The following is a 20,714-nucleotide window of genomic DNA, read 5'->3' as shown; positions in this document are numbered from 1 at the left end:
TTCAGAGGTTAAATCCATTCGAGCTGAATCATTTGTGATTCTGTAGTCTGACAAAATACAAGTAGTCAGACTCCAATTATGTAAGAAATATTCAAGTCTCTTTTTTTTTTTTTATAACTTTGGAGCAGCAAGGTTCTAAATAGTGATTATAGCGCTATAGCTTTTAAGGTCCGAAAAAGCTATAGTGCAACCATAGCTAGCTATTTAGAATCATTATAAAAGAAAAGTGGTTAATAGCGTTATAGCTTTTGAGGTCTGAAAAATCTCTAGTGCAGCTATAGCCTATTTAGAACCCTGCTTGGGAGTATTGATGTATTTAGAGGCACTTGACCAATAATATACAAAAACAAGGACAATCATATTGGAGGGAGGAGGATTAATCAATAGAAAGATCATTATCGAGACCAATTCCGTAAATGAAATTTATATATATTTACAGTGGGGTACCTTAGCCCTATCTCTGTGTGCACCTATGTCTATCTTATTTTTCCTAACAAATGTATTATCTTAGTTTGATATGACATAAACACCGGTTACTGGTATGATTGATGCAGCATTTTTTAATCAATGTCAGTATCATGTCCAGCACTGATATGTACCTGTGAATGGTAGAGCTTATCTTGAAATTACTAGGAGGTTATATTCTGTTTTTGTTCTTTCTTAATTCTTAGTGGAGTCTAACTCTAGTCTATGTACAAATTTCCTTCTGTTAACAAAATTTAAGTACACTTGCTGTCATCTGATTTGAAAGAAAAAGAAAAGAGAACATGTTTGGACCCTGACTAGTAAAAATTGAAAGCATGATGGTTCAGCATTACAAAAGCTTGACAAGAAGGAAGACTACTGGCTTTTTTTTTTTACAGTCAATTAATAGAAACACCACAGTTAGCCTCTGATCTGCTGTCATCTCCAATGTATCTTTGTCAGAGGTGCATGTGCTGTCGATTGTTCCTTTGCTTCTGCTTTCCATTTTGAAATACAATAACCATTTTGAAGCGAATGTTGATTGTTCCTTTGCTTCTGCCTTCCATTTTGAAATACAATAACCATTTTGAAGCGAACATCAACCACAACTTAAATCCAACAACACAAGCCAAGAGATTGATTCCTTCACACAACAAGTTACTTCTCGTGTTGACGTCTCTGATCCAGAAGAAACCTTGTTACACATTTGGAACTTGAATGCAAGTTGCCCGATGCTCCATGATCCAATGAACCTCCTGACATGCATGAGAACAGTACAATGTTATTTGGCAGTTAGAGCATCTCCTAAACCCATCCTTTCTCGTCTCCCTCCTACCGCACAGCACATTTGAGCACATATGCAACCCGTCTTCACCTTTATCTCCCAGCCACCACCATTCGACCATGAACGCATTTGCCGCATGGACCTCTCTCCCCATATATCCATAGTTTGTTAGAAGTGAAAAATCCCTGGAACGTCTTCTAGGACTACTGAGAATGTTTGTACTGCTTGTGTTGGCAGTACGGTCAAGTGTCTTTGCTTTTTTCAGGAGGCGGTAGGCAGCAGCCGGACTGGGAGGAAGACCGTAGCCACTCTGAAAGCAGTAACCCAATTCGCGAAGGGCATCAATGTTTCCTAGTTTAGCAGATTTTATGCAGAGGTTTGCTGCACTATTTGGGTTTTTCGGGTATGAAAATCCATCCTCAACACCAACGCACCCGTTGAACTGTATTATTGCAAGTGAGTAAAGTGCTTCTGCATGAGACCCTTTTGCAGCTGTTTCCAAGAGAGTGATCCCTCTTGAATAGTTGCCCATGCAGTGGAAGTTGATCTATTGACAGTTTAGAAAAGAAAAAAAAAATAGAAACATCCAAATTAAATTGCTATAAGAAATTTAAATGTGATGTCCAAGGAAAATTTGAAACCAAATTAGACCGCACACTGAATGACTCAAATCAAAATATAAAATAACAAATAAATGCATAGTTTGATTACATTAAAGACATGTATTGCAAAGATTTTCCCTAACTTGTTTAAGTTCTATTAAACCTTGCACAACTACAAGCAAGAAGATGATTAATATCAGTTCTGGAATGCTTACCATGCCAAGAAAATAACAGGCTTCGAGGTTGCCAGCATCGGCACAACGGCTCAGGAACTCATGAGATGATTCACACCAGTTTTTAGCTCGAACACACATTGCTTTACGGGATGCATTTGCTAAAACAAGTCGGTCGACACCAAGCACGCTAAACCTCTTGCTTCTGTTACAAAAGGTAAAGAAACAATGAACTTTTTTGTAGAATGGTAATAATTTCTATTTTTGTAGTCAAAGTTAATTTAGTATTCAAAGTCCACATTATCTGTAGCTTTATGTTTTCTATATAATTTAAATTTAAAAGAGAAAGAGCATCTGTTTTCTATACAGTTCAATATTCCTCTTTTCAAACCTTCACTTGTAGGGACTAGGGAGTGCATAATGTACATGCTTTTTGCTAATTCAAGATATTGTCATAAATACTTAACTACAAGACATTGATAAATTAAATGCTATTATACTAAATTTAAGTTCCATTTAGAGAAGTACTTGAATTAAGTTCATAATAATACATCAAACTTGCACAAAAGGTAAACCAAAAATATGCATAGAAATATCTAGGAAAATAAATAAAGCATAAAAAAATTTCTATAAGAGAAATGGTAATTACATTAACAAGACATTGATGAGGTCAGAGGGTGCCGTGGCGGAGGCGGTAACTTTGCTGAGCACAGAGATGAGAACATCATCGTTTAACTTGTCGAAGTCAGTTACATGGAACGAATTTTCAATTGATGCAAACTTGCCGGCACCTACACAAACGCCGCCACCACCACATACCCGCTTTCGGCGGGGTCCCACTTCTTGTAGTAATAGATCACTAGAAGGAATAATGGCTACTCTTTGTCTCTTAATTCCTATGTTCCCCATTGTAGTTCTCATTTTGTTGCTCTGAGCTCTCTCTTTAATTCCTACCCTCTTTCTCTCTATCGTGGAAGAGAATGATTATGAGGTATATACCGTGGCCCCCGCTGGAGAGGATGAGTTTGTACGATAATATATATAGCTTGCTGTGAACAATTACTATTTTAACCCTGGTCAAGTTTGTTGAACTTTCCTGTTTAGTCCTTAGAAAAACCAATATAGTAAAAGAGCCTTAATTTATCTGTTTGAGGGTGCACTCCCCCTTTGGAGAAACTTTACAAAAATAAGTTTTTTGAAGGGACTAAAATGAGAAAAGTCAAACTTCCGCGGAGAATTAGGCGGTCAGGGATGCTGGTACCTGATAGTACAATGGTGCATTGAAACTGTCCTAAGAGAAAGGCGGTTGTAACTTCCAAAAAGGTAAACTATAATGGTGCATTGAAATTGCTCTAAGAGAAAAAAAGGTGGTTGTAACTTCCAAAAAGGTAAACTATAATTTGTTGTTTTTAGGGAAAAATCTATATGCAGGATTGGAGGGAATTGGTTATCCAATTCATCTGCTATATTTCGGAAGGAGATTGAACGGCGACATCTTCTAGAATCTAGATTATAATTTTTATTAATCACCAAAAAGAAAAAAAAATTAAGGAATGCGGCTAAAATATTATGCATAGTGATCTATAATATTATATATTAATATTTTTATTTTTAAAGTTTCAACAATTAATTGGAACAGTTTATAAGGTGATGAAAACGGATTGTATAGTGCTCGTTTTTATTTTTTCGGATAAATTATTAGACATATATAAATACAGAAGCGGATGATATTTATTAAAATATATAAATATTATTAAAAATACTAAAGTCCATAACATTCATTTAATTATACTGGTGTGTAATATAATTTTTTTACATAATATATCGAATAATTAAAATTTAAACCATATTCGTAATCATATTTGCACAGATATTCAGATATTTGGATATCAAATATCCGAATCAATTTTTTTTAATACATATCAGATGTTACCTGCTTCGTTTTAACACTCTAATTGTTCAACATAATCTCAATATAAAAATATATCTATAGATAAAATTTTATATTTAAAAAATATTTATTTTAGATAAATAGCAAAACAAGTGATCTAATATTTTTAGACCATTTAAAGGTGGTGATTTTTTATCTATCTTGAAAAGTAGCAAAAAAAAAAAAATATAACATTTATGTGCAAGTACATATTTATATGAAAATTATATTGAATAGTATCGATCGACTATTTAGGCCTTGAAAATGAAAATATTGATTCGTAATCCGGATCAACCTGCGTTATATATATATATATATATATATATATAGGAATATGCTAGCATGCTATGCATAGCATAGAGCCCCTCCATGCAACGGCTCGGATTTCGAGTTTCCAAAATCCTAACGGTCGATCCGAACTGTTCATCTTGTTCTCCATATTAATATGTGTTTGGAGATCAAATTTTACATTTTTTGAAATTTGTTTACTATTTATTTAGATTTATTGAAAATCCCTGTTTTAAGCAAATCTGGACCATAAAAAAACAGCGATTTTCAATAAATCTAAAGAAATAGTAAAAAAATTCCAAAAAATATAAAATTTGGTCTCCAAACACATTTTAATATGGAGAACAAGATGAACGGTTCGGATCGACCGTTAGGATTTTGAAAACTCAAAATATGAGCCGTTGCATGGAGGGGCTCTATGCTATGCATAGCATGCTAGCATATTCCTATATATATATATGTATATATATGTACTAGTATTATACCCGTGTGTTGCAATGGAGTTGTATTATAAGATTGAACTTTAAAATTGAACATATAGATAAATAATAAATAGCAATAGAAGATAGCATACACAATTTTCTTTTTTTTTTTAGTATTATTTGCAACACAAATAATCCATGTATACTAAATAAAAGAAGGAACAAATGATTATTTTATTTCTTCATTCAACGTTGATGGTGAAAAAACATATTCTTATTTATTTATATCAAACAAGTATTGGTTATTAAAACTACCTTAATAAAGATGAACATAAATTGTTGTCGAAATAAGATGAGTGAAACTATAGTAAATTCTATCATTTTCTTCATATTATTTTATTGCATTTTGAGATTTCAATCAAGAGATTTTGAAGGTTGGGACCACAATTGGCTAGTATGGTTATGATAATCTGGTTAGGCTTTAGATTTTATATTTTCAACATTTTATGTTTTTAATTTTGAAATGCAATAAAATGCAATAAGTTTCAAGAGAAATTCAAAAAATGCACTTAATTTACAATATTAAGATGGATGATAAATGTAGATGTTGGTTCCTGTGACTTGTGCAAAGATCACAAAGGAGCAGGTTTGTATGAGCATTAAAAATTTATGTAAATAAGTTTTGATAAAGGATGCTAATATGCAACTATAGTCATAACCTACATGAATTGGGTTTGAACTTAACCGTAAACATACAATTTACCTCTTTGATATAACTTAATTTGCTTGCCAAGTGATATGGAAAGAGAGTTGATTCGCTTTTTGGTGGTCTTAAATTTTTCCATTATGTCGTAGGGATATGTATAGAAACAAATAAAAAGAAATAAGGAAACAAAGTAAATTAAAATTTGATTCTATACAAAGAAGGCGAAATAAGTAAATAAGGAAACTAATAAAAAATCACTAAAAGACAATGTATTTAATTTTAATTGCAACATATTGTGTGGCCATATGTGTAGTGAATATATTTTTAACTATATTTAGACTTCTACATATAAAAAAAGATGTATTTAATCGAAAGAAGATAAATTATTTGATTGGAGAACTGATATTAAATTTGAAATTTCATCTTTCAATCGTAGCCGTTGATGGATTGGACACCCAACGTGCTTAATAATAGAATGAAGATATTACCACAACTAGTCTAACTCATGATTAAGATCTAAGAAAACAACCATATTTCTTTTTTCTTCATTATAGAAGCGGAAATATTATTTTACCTGATATATAAAGTTTTTTTGAATGGTCTGAATTTGACTAATTTTTGTACCCATCTTAATAAATAGTAAAAAAAAAAAATCAAAAAATGTAAAATTTGGTCTTCAAGCACATTTTATTGTAGAGATCACATCTAACGGTTTGGATCGACGATTTGGACTTTGAAAATGTAGAAAATGATTGTGGTAACTTGTTGTAACTCAAAAATTGTTGTAACTTGATCCCTCCTCTATATATATATGTATGTATATATGTATGTATGTATGTATGTATGTATGTATGTATGTAATTGGCTGATAATTGAACGAGCATTCGTACGTCGTCACTTGCGATGACCTAGCTAGGAGTCATGAACTGATCTACCAAATGATAGTTGCTTGAATTTGTATGAACGGAAATAAAATCACTTAATTTCAATTATGAATTCTAGAAGGAAAAACAACAGATAAATGAAGCATAATGCTAATTTTAGAGTCTTAAGACAAGAAAAAGCAATAACAAATTAACACAAGGTTTTCTTTAAATCTAACATTAATAATGCAGCTATCTACTTAAAGAAAAAACAATAATAACGCAATTTGACTGTCTCAAATTAATTAACACAAAGATATTAATAATATGGTATTTATTTCAATGTAACACGCTGAAACCATTCTTCACTTTTTATTCAATATATATATATACCGACAAACCATATTGTATCTTACAAATTCCAACTGTAAAAGATGCGGAATTTTGGGATACATAAATAATCCTATACAAAATTAGAAAGAATTGATGATACAATTCTTCACACATGCTGCAGCTTTTCCATTCCACTTCATCTGCATATATATTTGTAACTTATCAAAGACGACCAATTAATGGATATATGCACGGTTAATTCGTAGTCGATACTTGTTATATCTTTCTTGTCCAAATAGCATAATCTGCTCTGATGTATGCAGATTCAGATTTAAAATCTGACAATCCAAGCCCTCCTCCATGGCAATTTTGTTACCCGTTTTGGACCGGAACGCAAGTAGCACCATGCTCCATGTTCCAATGCATCTCCTGGCACACATGCGAGCAGTACGTCGTGGTGCCACAGCGTGAGCATCTCCTGAACCCGTTCTTTCGTGTCTCTCTCCTACCGCACACAACATTGGAACACATATGTAGTCTGTCTTCGCCTTTATCGCCTAGCCACCACCATTCGACCATAAACATGTTCGCTGCATGCACCTCTCTCCCCATATATCCATAGTTTGTCAGAAGTGAAATATTATTAGATCGTCTTCTAGGACTAATGAGAGGGTTCGGGCTGTTTGGGCTGGCGGTTAGTTTCATTGTGTAATTTGCTTTGTGTAGAAGGTGATAAGCAGCAGTCGGGCTTGGAGGAAGACCGACACCATTTTGCAAGCAGTAACCTACTTCACGAATGGCATCGACATTTCCTAGTTTCGCAGATTTGACACAGAGACTTGCTGCACAATTTAGGTCTTGTTGGCAAGAAGAACCACCATCCACATCAGCACTACCGTTAAAACGTATTATAGCCAACGAGTAAAGGGCCGCTGAGTGGGACCCCTTCGCTGCTCTTTCCAATAGAGCCGTCCCGCTTACATAGTTCCTCAAGCAGTGGAAGTGGATCTATATATATATATAGGCAAAAAGATCAAGGTTCAATAGATCTTCAAATTAAATTTTCTAATCATATCTAATGTTTATGGTGAAATAAAATTTAAATGCACTGTATACAACTTCTACAAAAAGGGCACAGCATTCTGTTAAACCATTTTATAGTATCGCTTTTCTGAATGAGTCTTTAATCCAGAATATAGTCATGTAAATGCAAAAGCAATGAAAGAAGCTGATTGTTTACATGGAGGGAACAAATGCTAATGTAATAATTTGGGGTTATTACCATGCCAAGAAAATAACAAGCTTCAAGATTGCCAGCAACAGCACAACGGGTCAAGAACTTTTCAGATGATTCACTCCAGTTTTTGGCGCGAACACACATCGATTTACCAGATGCTTTTGCCAGAACTTGCCGATCAACACCAAGCACACTGAACCTCTTGCTTCTGCAATCAAATAAGTGTAGACATAGAGAGCACTATATTAGAAGAATTATTGGTTGAATATTTCTGACGAGGTAGAGCTAGCTAGCTACCCGCTACATGAAGGACTACATCTCATGCTCATCAGAATATCTAAATTTTACTCTTGTCAGTTATCAGTTAACCATTTTTTTCTTTATTCCATACCATTTACGGTAGACACATGTACACGTGCCAATATTGCAACCGCCAACAGGTAAAATAAGAGGAGTTACCATTTATTACTGAACGATAAACGTTGGAGTGTCTAGGTTGAAATTAAGAATGTACAATATATATATCTGCAAAATTATTACTAAAGAAAAGAGTTTTTTTGAAGTAGACCAGAAAGGATTTTCGGAAATTTTAATAGTACAATACATTGATTCATTAGAAGCTAGCTAATAGAGTGCTAAATTTGAAGGAAACAGTATGGAAAATAAGATTTAATTTAAAGGAAACAGTATTGCTTACATTAACAAAACATTGAGGAGGTCGGACGGCGATGTGGCGGTGGCACTGACCTTGCCAAGCACTGAAATGAGCACGTCATCGCTTAGTGCGTCAAATGGGTTGTTTGAATTGCTCGATTTTCCGCTTAATACAAACTCGGTTGTAGTACCACCACTCAGCGGCCTCCGGAAGGGTATTACCACCTCTTTTGGGTGTAAACAAATTGGTGAAATGATATTGGCTAATCTTTTTCTCTTAATCCCTTTCTGTGTTTCCCTTGTAGTTCTCATCTTGTGTTAACTATGTATACCCTCTCCTTCTCCCTTTTTCTTTCAAAAGAGTATAATATATAGCTAGGTTGGGTAAAAACTGTTTGTTGTGAAATTATTTTGTTGATTGCAAACTCTTATCCAACGACAAGGTAGAATTAGCGTTAATTAGTTTCAAGTGTGCAAAGCATGCTAGAAAGTAATTCTTTAGGGAAAATAGAGATAACAAGCCATGCAATATACAAACTTACACGGAGCATACATCTATGCATGTGGTAGTTCACACTTCCAAAAAGTTAAAACTAGATTTTACTATTGTTGGTGACAATGTTTTTTATTCGAGACAATGATCAATGGTATATACAGAGCTAAAAAATTTAGAGAGATTCCGTTAATGATCAGTTATAGGATTTGTAGCAATATGCTGTGAATAGCTCTAAAATGGTAGGTACTGTTTAATAACTACCGATCGATGGTAATGACTTCCACGGCTGGTACGGTTGCAGAGAAGAGAAGGGAAAAGAAAATATGGGGAATTAAATTAAGAAATTAAAACCAACTTTCTCTGAATTATTCATTCTTAGAATAATCAGTTATGTATGGGAGGTAACAAATTAAAATATCAGAGGGATGCAGTTACAAATTTCTGTGTGGCTTCAAAAAAGAAATAAATGGCTACCCAATTTGCTACGAAATAAAAAATGCCTAAACAACAATTAATTGTCTAGTTCGTTCCTCCAAAAAGCCAAAAAAAAAAAGAATTTATATTAATTATATGCTATATAATTATGTATCTACTATTCGGATACGGATAAATAAAAGGTAAAATCATATCTGTATCTGTATTTACATATAAATATATTCAGATATCGGATACTCATATCTAATTTTTAAATACACGGCCTATATATATACGTTTGTCATCACATTAAACAATCAAAGCATTATGGATGCACGGATATATATATATAGTCAACTTCCAATTTTCTGCTAGGATTGATATCTTTTATGAACTCAGCTCCTAAAAATCTCATGCATCTTAGAATGCACGCTTGCCTATTATTGCACAGGAATTTGAAATGTATTGGATGACTTGATCCCAATTTATATTTCAAAAAAATTATTCACTTTTATTAAGAGACTTGTTTAAGTAAAAATATGTTTTGACAGCTGTCAATTGATCTTTCTGGTCTCATTTTCTGAACCCCTTAAAATACACACTTGAGTGCACTGATTGAGTATTATTACACAAATGCACACTTTCTTGTTTTATTTGTTTTTAAACAGAAAACTTGATTAATATATATATATCAGTTGAAAGTTATGTGTGAGGTGAGGAACTTGAAGCTATATTATAATACTATATTTCCTAATTGTTTTCTTCATCTTCACTTCCTCCTCTTGAGTTATGTGAGGGCGATTGTATTCCTAAACTATCTAATTTCAAAATTAGAAGCTACTACCAATAATTGACATTAGAGCGCAGCAATTAAGCTTCTCGTGCAAACATGCAACATATATCAATTCTAAATGTTTACATATAAATTTTACTAGCTAAGAAACAAAGAAGATTTCATATATGCTCTCATGCCTGATTAATTAATTCTACCTATATACAACCAAATTTTGTTAGCTAAATACACCAATTAAAAGTTTACAACTCACGCTTCCTCCCCGGGTTCCTCGGGTCCAGCACCGACTCCATCTACCGGGTCCAGTACTGGCATCCGGCATCTAGCTCGATGTTCCATTTTCCAGTGCATCGCCTGACACGCTCGAGAACAATAGGCCACAACTGCACAAACCGAACACCTCCTAAACTCGTGTTTCCTCGTCTCTCTCCTCCCGCACAAAACGTGCGAGCACATGTTCAAACCCTCTTCGGTCTCTGTAGTGGCCCCTGCCAAACCCCACCATTCAACCATGAATCTGTTCGCCTCATGCACGCTGCAGTCTGTATCTATGTTCAACCTACAACAATATCCCTTACGATGTCTGTAACGGTGCTGAATCCCACTGCTCTTCTTTTTCGTAATGAATTCAATGGCGTTGGCCTTGATGAGGAGGCGGTGTGCTGCTGACGGGCAACAAGGAAGCCCAAGGCCGTCCTGAAGACAGTAACCAACCTCACGAAGCGCGTCTATGTTGCCCAGTGCAGCTGATTTGGCACAGAGTGCGGCACCCGTGGAGGGATCTCGATGACAGTACGGTCGGCCGCTCCCGTTGAAATGGATTACAGCTAGCGAGTATAGCGCCATTGGGTGGTTCGATAGAGCTGCCCGTGCTAATAAGTCCGCTCCACTGGCATAGTTGCGTAAGCAATAGAACTGAATCTGCATAAATAAATAAAATTAATCATTAATTGTCTGCCATGCCAAGAAGGCGAAAATATGTACAACTGAGTTTTATTTATTAAAAACTTAAAAAAATGGTTTCTTAAGTATAAATTTTAAGAAAGAAAGAGTTGAGGAAATTACCATGCCAAGAAGGTAGCAAGCTTCAACATTGCCAGCATTTGCACAGCGATCTAAGAAATTTTGAGCCGATTCGGACCAGGTTTTAGCTCGAACTTGAAGCGACTTTGGTGATGCATTTGCAAGAATCAGCGGATCAGCCCCCAAATCATTAAATCTCTTGCAACTTTTATGCATAAGAAGATAACAAAAGATAAATCAAAACAGGGAGCTAGCATTTTAATGGGAAAATACATGTGCAAGAAAAAGAGAAATAGAATAATAATTAATTCACGCTGGCATTCTTTAAAGATTATCTATAAAGTATAAACAATATATATCCTCTATTGTTTATTATATCCTCTATAGAAACCCCTGAACTAACAAGGGGACCATTATAATCTTGTGCTTAATTGTTTATACACAATGCCTCGACTTTCAACTTTTAACCAGCACGTCTTCCAGAGAACTCCACTATAGACAGTATTTAAAAGCAAAAGAAAGAGACATGGTAATAACTCATAAATAAACATAAATGAACAAAATGCCAGAAAATTCTTCTTTGAGATTCAACGGGCCATATTTTGCTTACTCTTTTCAACAACCAAAATAAGAAGAAACCAAAAAAAAAAAAAAAAAAAAACAGAGAGTTGTGTTGCTTACGTTAGGAAAGTATTGAAGAGATGATATGGTGAAGTAGCTGATGAGCTGATCTTTGTCAGTATACTGATAACCAGATCATCAGGCAGTGCTTCAAACAAATCCCTGCTGGAGTTGTCGCTAATGCGCCGCCTCTTGGCCGGAGGAGCCCCCTTTACACTTGGGTAACAGAATCCTCTTCTTGTCCACATCTCTCTCTCTCTCTCTCTCTGTTGTTTGTGAGTAATTGAGAGAAGCTGTATAAGATTTTGTCAAAGAGGCTTGTCTTGGAACGATGATGAGGCTTCGTACCAGAATAGAGTTACATTGAGGTCTGTATATATAGCAGGACAAGGGGAACAGGGGATCGATGAAAAGAAAGAAAATATGATGCAATGACATTTTTGCCCTTGGACCTTTGGCTATAATTACGGTAGCTATGGGTCAAACACAGTTGACCAGTCGCCGCGCTTGCTTTTCCTCTTGCAAAGTGTAAGACAAACATTTTTCTGGCACTTTACATATATATCCTCGTATTTTATTCATTTTACTAAGCTAAACAATTCTTGGTGCCTAGAAATTTCAAGTGCTGACATAGTATTTATAATTTTAAAATTTCAAGTGCCTCGTAAATAGATCATCTTTCTTAGATTCACTGCATTAGATGATTTTTCAATGCGAGATATTTGAAAAATCATGGATGGATGTTAACATGTTGGATTAGACTCTTCACACGTCAATTTTACAACTTGTGTATGATCTAGATTTAATTATTGGTTTGACAAATGAATTGCATGTGTTTTGAATTGATGGATTAAAACACCAAGCGTAATCATTTGAGAAAAGTGCGATCTAATTTGCGTATATTTATTTTGCATTTATATTGTAATATAAGTGTGAAGTAAATGAAAGATGTTGATCAAATTTTATATTTTTTGAAAAAAATTTACTATTTATTTGAATGGATAGAAAAATCAATGTTTTTGGATGAATTCTGGACTATAAAAAAACAGTGATTTTAAAAAATTCTTAAAAAAATACTAATTTTTTTTCAAAAAATATAAAATTTGATCTCTTAGTATATTTCAATATGTAGATCATGTTGAGCAGTTCTAATCGATTGTTTGAACTTTCAAATGTAAAAAACATGCTCGTATAAGTAAAACAAGCCTCTTACTTTTCAACTCACCATAACCCATCTCTCTATATATATACGTTGAGTGAAATAAATCAATATCGAGGAACCAATTTAGAATACATAAAATCAGTGTTATAAATAGCTAGCTATAGCGGTTTTGGACCTAGAAATTTAAGCTACGGGGTAAAACTGCACTAATCGAGCTACGGTCGCTATAGCGCTAATAGCAGTCCGCTATGCTACATGGGCTTATGATTTTGCAATTTTAATGGGCCTTAATATCAAGATGGGTTTTTTTTAAACTTTATTAAGCTATATCAATACAATGGAACATGTGCGGGCTATACCGCTATATCAATTAAATTTTATATTATGCACTAATATATGGTAGTGGTATATTTTGAATATAAAATATATCGATAGTTTTTGAATTAGGGATATTTTGAATGACAATTTGAATTTTGTATTGGTTCAATATGAATATTAGAATTTCTTAATCAATTTGTTGTTTTTTTTCTTGATGTGACATGTTTACTATTAGTAGAAATATAAAATAAAATTTTTGAAATAAAAAAATGCTATTTATGATAGCTTTCGCTATAACTGCGCTATTCGCTAAAGTTTTTTTTTGTCTCCCCCCTGTGCCGCTATAAACGCTATTTAGAACCTTGCATAAAATACAAAAATAAAATTTATTTAATAGCTAAATCGGTGGTTTTGGATGAATTATGGACTATAAAAAATAGTGATTTTAAAAAATACTAAAAAAATTTCAAAAAAAATATTAAATTTGATCTCTTAGCATATTTCAATATATAGATCATGTTAAGCAGTTCTGGTCAGCTGTTGGAACTTTCGAATGTAAAAAACATGCTCGTATAAGTAAAATAAGTCTCTTACTTTGTAACTCACCGTAACTCATCTCTCTTTATATATATACGTCGAGTGAAATAAATCAATATCGAGGAACCAATTTAGAATCCATAAAATACAAAAATAAAATTTATTTAATAGCTCAAATAGTAAGTTACTAAATTAAAATTTATCAATATGGATAAGGTTAATTATTTTACCACAAGTACAAAGCAAAGATAAAACAATGACATGCGTATCAACTAATTAGTTAGCTAGTAATTAGGTATGCACATCATTACTATATATATATATCCTTGTGAAATTTAATTTGCTAGGTCGGTATATTTATATATGATGATATATCCCGTCTTAATTAAGATAGTCGCTTTCATTATCTACAAGCTTGTCGGAGTACACAATAAATAAAGACAATAAAGATCAATAGATTAATTAAATGTGCTTTTTCAAGCTAATCAACCCCCCCGCTTGGAGTGTTCAAGTTTAACTCTCTAAATGGACCTTAATTAAGCGCAACCTAACCTAATCTAACTATAATTAAAAACAATAAGACAAAGTTAGCGTAATTAATCAGTTTAATGGCATCATCACCCACCATCTACATGAATACCACTGGCGATGATGCAAAGACTTTGTTTAATTAATTAGTTGGTAATCACATGTTAACGTTATGTGTTAATTAGAATCAGTCTTTAATCTAGTAATAAATAATGCTTTCTGTGTGAGAAGTGACAGGTACTCTAAACAAAAAACATTATGTGTTAATTATAGGTGTAAACAGATCAGATACGGATTAGATAGTAGTAAAATCATATCTGTATCCGTTTTTATTTTTCGGATACAGATACGAATTTGCATATTTATAAGCCCTTCTTTTAAAAAAAAAGAAATAGCAAAATTTGATATCATAAAGATTTTTATTAGTTCACAACGAGTGAATTGGATTGAAAGATCGAACATGAAAAAAAAGTATGATTTGGATCATTTTTTTTGTAGATTTTTTTTTATAATGACGCTAGTCTAATAAGAAATACATATGTTTGTATATAGTCACAGAAACATCTTTCAAAAAGATATAATAAAAAATGAATGGCATTTCCGTATTTTCTATACGATAGCTTTGTGTTGAGCAATTGAAATCATTGAATAATATATTTCTCAACGTGATGAGATCCTTTTTTTCTTGTAAATTTTCTTTTCATTGGCGCGTTGCAATTAAACTAACCATTCTTTACTGACCAATTTATAAGATAATGATGACATGGTTTCTCCAAATTAAGCGATGTGCCATTTATATATTTAATTATTTCAAACATATATTAATTTCAGAAAGAAAATTCAACCATAAATACTGGTCAAAATTTTCAATATATTTTGCCTTCAAATGTGTCTTCATTTCTTTAAATTTAATGGCAAAATCCTAAAGTTAAATTATTTTATTAGTAAAATAACACTAAATTTTTTTAAAAGAAACATCAGATATATAGTAATTATTGGACACTACATTTGTTTCGTATTTGCAAACTTTTGCCTCGTAATAATAATTTTGTTTTCTATGCAAATAAAATATAGTAAGATGATTGCTATATATGCAACTTGATAATATTGTTTCGCTCTAAAGTTTTTTCCAACTCTATCGCTATTTGTATGGAAGATTTCTTCCTTTTTCTTCAAGTTTTGGATAATCATCAATATAAAGTTACGTCCAAATATTATTAAGCTTAACATGTATGTTAAAAATACGATACAATAGTATATATTGATTGGTTTTATATTGTTGTTAATATTTTAGATTTTTCATTAGTATATATATATATATATTTTTTTAAAAGTAGATCACGATGTATTTTTTTGGAAAATAAAAATATATATATGTACATAGATACTGTACTAATTATTTAATTGTTATTTTGTATATATAAATTTTTAGCTTGTCCTAACTAACGGTTTTAATTTTTGGTCGGCACAATTTAATTATTCTCCGTAGATCGATCAAGTCATGCATGGAATCTCATGGAAGCAAATATCTAATCTTTAAATTTGCTACACACTTCATGCGTGCATGTTTTATAATTTTCTGATTCGGATAACTATACAGCTAGCACTGCAAAAATATCAAGCACAATACGGCATGTGGTTATCTTAATCACGTGGAGTTCTATTTTTGCCATTAATTATATTTCTTCAAGTATAAACATTATCATGATTCATGAGTGTTTTTCAAGAATTTAGACTTTTTTTGCGTCCAAAACGAGAAATTGTTTATAAGAATGAGTCTGCGCCGTTCGAATTTTACAGGTTTATCCATTTTTCTTTTGTCCGTGTTTGATTTCGTTTATCATCAGTTGATGTTATATATTCTAGAAGGAATTAATCATGATGTGTTTATTTTAAAATTAGAATTCGAATTTTCATTGAAACGTAACAAATTGACTGTCAATAGATTTTATTTTTTTGTTCAAAACTGTGAATAGTTTTTTTTTTTTTTTTTTTTGTTCAAAATTGTTAATAGTTAATCAAGTGTGGATGCATCATTTAGGCTTGTCAACATTAATATTATTCAAAAGGAGTGTCGCACTCAAAACCTCATACGATCACTACTACAAAAAAACATTTTTCCCATCGCCCCTTTACCATCGAATGTGCTTCCACACAGATAGTGTACGTCGCGAGTGGCAGCGCTGTAATTACGTTAAACTTTGTACCATCGGTTATGGATAACAAACCGATGGCATTGATGGACCCCCTCCTTTGCCATCGGTTAAATTTCACGAATAGTTAGTATTGAGAGACTCTTTAACATTGGTTCGGCTAACAGGCCGATGGCACTGGGGGGTTACTTTTACCATCTGTCTGTTTCGTGATCTGTTAGTCTAGTACAAAGTAATAATAACTCGTTACCATATTGAACCGATAGTGATGTTGTTATATATTTTATATATTCCAATAAACCCTAGGTCGATCGATTCATCCCCTCCAGAGCCTTCCAGTATATCCCCAAATTAAGTATTCTGCTATATTGCTCGCTGCGAATTTTAACTTCCCAAATCGATCAACGGACAAAGATCAGCATTTCCTCTCCCAGAGTCATTAATCTGATCGTATGCTAGATCACTCTTCCCTTCTTTAATTTCTGTTTATTTTAATCGTTACTTTGAATGATTTCTTAAATTAGGAAACAACTAATTTAAACTAGGGTTTAGTTAATTAATGTTATTTTTTGTTTTGTATAGGTGAAATGAGTAGCCAAAGTAGTCGTTACGATAGATGTCTCAAGCGAACTGTTGTTAAGCTTTCGAAGACCAAACAGAATCCGGGGAGAAAATTTAATATATGCCCAACATGCAATCAATGGATGGGCTCGTGTGACAACACTGCCAATTTGAGTAATGTAAGTTTAAATCCTCATATGCAGCAACCTTACAGTCAAGTTGCAATATACCGAAATGAGGTAGAAGTATCTTGGATTCTCAAGAAACAACTAGCATTATTAATTGTGATTTGTGTGTTGATCTTGATTGTGATCTGTTTTTTTTATTGTTTTGTTGCTTCATGTAAAGTAGTAGATTAATTAAATAAGATGGGTGTCACAAGTTGTTCAAAATCCATGCAAAACATGTTCTTAAAATTAAATCACGTTTTGATCCCGAGTTTTCTGCAGTGTATAATAGCACATAACAGTGCATTGTTGTTTGATCTCTTACACAAACTCCCTTTGAATAAAGTGGTGGTTTGCGAAAGAGTTCAAACAACAATGTAAGTCCACTGTTGTGTGTCTATTTTTACACTGCCGAAAACTCGGGATTAAAACATGATTTAATGTTTATAACATGTTTTGCATGGATGTTAGATAGCTTGTGACACTCATCTCATTTAATTGTTTTGTCATAGTGTTCTCTCTTCTAATGCAAAAAATATATTAATTAAGTTTGGCTCTATATTAAATCCATCCATCTATTAATCAACTACTGTGTGTGGTGTGTTGTAATTATATATATTAAATCGATCCTACATATTAATTAGTTTGCATATGATATGTTGTAATTGTTGTGTTGTAATTAATTGTAAATACTGTGATGAATTTTATGGATGTTTATTTGAGTGTTTATGTTGCATGCACATGGTAACTTTTACATGGATGTGTTGCATGCATATATATGATGTGTTGTAATTGTAAATAAGGAGATGAATTCTATATATGGATATGTTTATTTGAGTATTTATGTTGCATGTATGCACATGGTAACTTTTATGTGGATTAATTGCACAATCAAAAGAAATACAACGAAACATGTTCACATAAGGAGGGATCCACTTAGGATTAACATTTATTTACAATTGTTTACCTATTGTCTAAGAAATATCAATTTATAAGAAACATGCATCAACAAACATCAACAAATGTTAATTGTAAGTGGATCCCTCCTCATATATTGTTTACCTATATTAATTGCATGTACAACTCATTAACTTTTATGTGGATTAATTGCACAGTTACATAAATTAATTAGTAAATATTGCTTGAATTGATGTGGATTAACTCGAATTTACATCCTCTTCAATACTGCACAGGGAATCTTTTACAATTAATGGATCTAGACCGTTCTTTTTAACTTCGCACGAATCACAAAGCCTAATCATACTGCTATTCCGAAAACCATAAATGAGGCCCATCCTCAACGGTATCGGAGAGGAGTTGAATCCGACGCTGCTATATTTATAAATACGCGCGTACTGTTTGCATTTATTCACCATATTTATCCAGATACCACCATCGGTGGGACTGTTGACCATCACTACTAGCCGATGCCATTACAGTTAAAGAGGGAGCTACGACTCCTGCATCATGTCAGCATACTGGCCCGGACTCATCGATCATTGGTGCATCAACGCTTTTTGCCAGTCGGAGCCAGCGGAATGCTTTAAATAGGGCCAATGCTGAAGGTTCAGGGGCCACGACGGGTTTTGTGAACATGCTTGTTCATAAACAACGCTTTGTAAGTTGTTTTTCATTAAATTAATCTATTTTCATTCCAATTGAAACTAATCGAACTAACCTTGATAATATTTTTTTAAATGAAATTGTCTTTCAAATTCTTAACAGGAGCTAGAACAAGGGCGTGAACCCCGATGGTCCGATGAGTTGTTCCAGCCTACTCATACGAAAAAGAAGACGGGAGAATACATTAATGTTAAGGCTAAAAACTTACAGGTAATAATACTTGTGATTTTTTTTATAAAATATCATCGTTCTTGTTGTACTATTTTATAAAATTTACAGCTAAAATATGAGAGAGCTATGACGGAGAAGTATGGAGCAGATAGAGACACATGGCCCACATACGACAGCGACCTCTGGTACTCTACGGGCATTGATGATCAGAATGTCCATGGAGATAATTATGGTCTCGGTGCTCTAGGTAAAATAAACATTCTTAGAAATTTTAAATTTATTTTTAGTTTTGTCATATCATACTAATTGTCTTACTTTTAATGTTTCAGGCAGCACGAGACGCATGTTTCGCTCCAATGGGTTTAGTAGTGCTCAGTCGCATTCTTCACAGTCATATTCTTCTAGGCCTCCAGTTCTGCAACTCACAGAAGAAGATATCGACATGATATCTTCTTGGGTTCTTGATCAGTTGGAGTCTCGGTTCAGAGATTCTTCGGTACGAAATTCGATATTTTATTATGTTTTAATTGTGAACCCTAAACACTAAATCATAATTATCTAAAATATTTTCTTACAACTTCACAGGGAGGTTCGAGCTCGCAGCCGGCCTCGATGCCCGCTCCTCAGGATAACGGCGATGATGACGAGGGGCAGTGGTCGGATGTTGGCGGTGATGGTTGATGAGTATTTTGGAGATACGAAATTGTGTTTGGATTATACTCCTTTTGCCTTTAAATTTATTATCCTTAATACCCAAAGAAAGGTTTGTTGGATGCGCACAACTAATCAATGTCGTACTTAGGGTGTCAAAACACAAGGAGTACATTCAGATACTAGACTTAAACTTTAACAATTAATTTTAGAAAATGAAATAAAGTAAAGGAAAATTATGGGGGTTTTGTTCTATCAATCCTAATTTTGGGTTCAATACCCGAGAGAAAGGAATTTTAAACAATAAATGAAAATAAAACAAAGAAAATAAAGATTGGTTTGCTTTCAAGTTGAGGAGATATAGGGGTATTCGGTCTACAATACCTTGCTTATTCTATATACTCGGTATTATTTAAATTCATGTATGATTTGATGAGGTTTCTAACCTAAAGTGTTAAAAAGGATCACGGTCGTGAATTAATAACATGCCTAGATAGTTTCGAACTTCATGGTCGTTCTTCACACTAGCTATCTAGACCCATTAAGCTCTTGTTAGTCTATTTCAACTAATTATTGATAAGTATTTTGGTGCGGTGAGTTAATTTTCCTCAAATTTTAGGTGTTGTCACAATCCTAAAGGGATATTTAACAATCTTTTGCACACAAAACACATACCAATACTTAGTCAATCAAAACACATACCAATACTTAGTCAATCTAGGAGTCCTAAGTAAGGGTTTGACTTCACGGTCATTCTTCACCAAACCCTAACCTTTAATTTCTATAGTTCCGGATATGGATATCAAAGTACGGTTGCTTCTAATCCAAATCCTAAGGTATTTGTGTTCATAATTTGGTACTCTCCTCTCATCCTAACTTCTTTGTATTCTTTGCATTACAAATAAATTCCAAAGCGAGACTACTTCGATTATAAGTACTAAACTATGCAATCAACACAAATGATAAATCACAGAAATTAACAATCAAATCCCATAAAACAATCATAATAAAAACAAATATCCGAATAAAATAGAATTAA

At 33.2% G+C, this 20,714-nt stretch overlaps 3 protein-coding genes and 1 pseudogene across 3 annotated transcripts; 1 reads left to right on the top strand and 3 right to left on the bottom strand.

Annotated features, from left to right (window-relative positions):
- Window positions 1-297: 297 nt before the first annotated feature.
- On the bottom strand, window positions 298-2,945 carry LOC144556400 (F-box protein At1g67340-like). Its single transcript, XM_078304750.1, has 3 exons — window positions 2,674-2,945; window positions 2,067-2,229; window positions 298-1,796 (listed from the first exon to the last, which is right to left on the bottom strand). Exons 1-3 carry the CDS (start codon window positions 2,943-2,945, stop codon window positions 1,164-1,166), a joined length of 1,068 nt encoding a protein of 355 aa, XP_078160876.1. The 3' UTR covers window positions 298-1,163.
- Window positions 2,946-6,938: 3,993 nt separating this feature from the next.
- On the bottom strand, window positions 6,939-7,851 carry LOC144555150 (F-box protein At1g67340 pseudogene; annotated as a pseudogene).
- A 2,386-nt stretch (window positions 7,852-10,237) lies between these two features.
- LOC144556300 (F-box protein At1g67340-like) lies at window positions 10,238-12,232 on the bottom strand. The gene is made up of 3 exons (XM_078304715.1): window positions 11,865-12,232; window positions 11,226-11,388; window positions 10,238-11,081 (listed from the first exon to the last, which is right to left on the bottom strand). The coding sequence occupies exons 1-3, from the start codon at window positions 12,050-12,052 to the stop codon at window positions 10,410-10,412; spliced, it is 1,023 nt and encodes a 340-aa protein (XP_078160841.1). The 5' UTR covers window positions 12,053-12,232; the 3' UTR covers window positions 10,238-10,409.
- A 6,459-nt stretch (window positions 12,233-18,691) lies between these two features.
- Window positions 18,692-19,705, top strand: LOC144555069 (uncharacterized). Its single transcript, XM_078303315.1, has 5 exons — window positions 18,692-18,848; window positions 18,956-19,063; window positions 19,133-19,271; window positions 19,354-19,520; window positions 19,610-19,705. Exons 1-5 carry the CDS (start codon window positions 18,825-18,827, stop codon window positions 19,703-19,705), a joined length of 534 nt encoding a protein of 177 aa, XP_078159441.1. The 5' UTR covers window positions 18,692-18,824.
- The last annotated feature ends 1,009 nt before the right edge of the window (window positions 19,706-20,714 follow it).

Source organism: Carex rostrata, chromosome 1 (assembly GCF_964058835.1).
Source record: "Carex rostrata chromosome 1, lpCarRost1.2, whole genome shotgun sequence".
Taxonomy (NCBI): domain Eukaryota; kingdom Viridiplantae; phylum Streptophyta; class Magnoliopsida; order Poales; family Cyperaceae; genus Carex; species Carex rostrata.
This window is presented reverse-complemented; position numbering and strand designations above follow the sequence as displayed.

What these genes read in the sequence shown, in the direction of transcription:
- LOC144556400 (XM_078304750.1), bottom strand. Translation starts at nt 2,945, where the DNA reads ATGAGAACTACAATGGGGAACATAGGAATTAAGAGACAAAGAGTAGCC. An exon ending in CTCATCAATGTCTTGTTAAT is followed by an intron (nt 2,230 to 2,673) that starts GTAATTACCATT and finishes CTTTTGTAACAG; the next exon opens with AAGCAAGAGGTTTAGCGTGC. An exon ending in CCTGTTATTTTCTTGGCATG is followed by an intron (nt 1,797 to 2,066) that starts GTAAGCATTCCA and finishes AACTGTCAATAG; the next exon opens with ATCAACTTCCACTGCATGGG.
- LOC144556300 (XM_078304715.1), bottom strand. Translation starts at nt 12,052, where the DNA reads ATGTGGACAAGAAGAGGATTCTGTTACCCAAGTGTAAAGGGGGCTCCT. An exon ending in CTCTTCAATACTTTCCTAAC is followed by an intron (nt 11,389 to 11,864) that starts GTAAGCAACACA and finishes TATGCATAAAAG; the next exon opens with TTGCAAGAGATTTAATGATT. An exon ending in CTTGCTACCTTCTTGGCATG is followed by an intron (nt 11,082 to 11,225) that starts GTAATTTCCTCA and finishes TTATTTATGCAG; the next exon opens with ATTCAGTTCTATTGCTTACG.
- LOC144555069 (XM_078303315.1), top strand. Translation starts at nt 18,825, where the DNA reads ATGCTTGTTCATAAACAACGCTTT. An exon ending in TTAAGGCTAAAAACTTACAG is followed by an intron (nt 19,064 to 19,132) that starts GTAATAATACTT and finishes TAAAATTTACAG; the next exon opens with CTAAAATATGAGAGAGCTAT. An exon ending in CTCGGTTCAGAGATTCTTCG is followed by an intron (nt 19,521 to 19,609) that starts GTACGAAATTCG and finishes ACAACTTCACAG; the next exon opens with GGAGGTTCGAGCTCGCAGCC.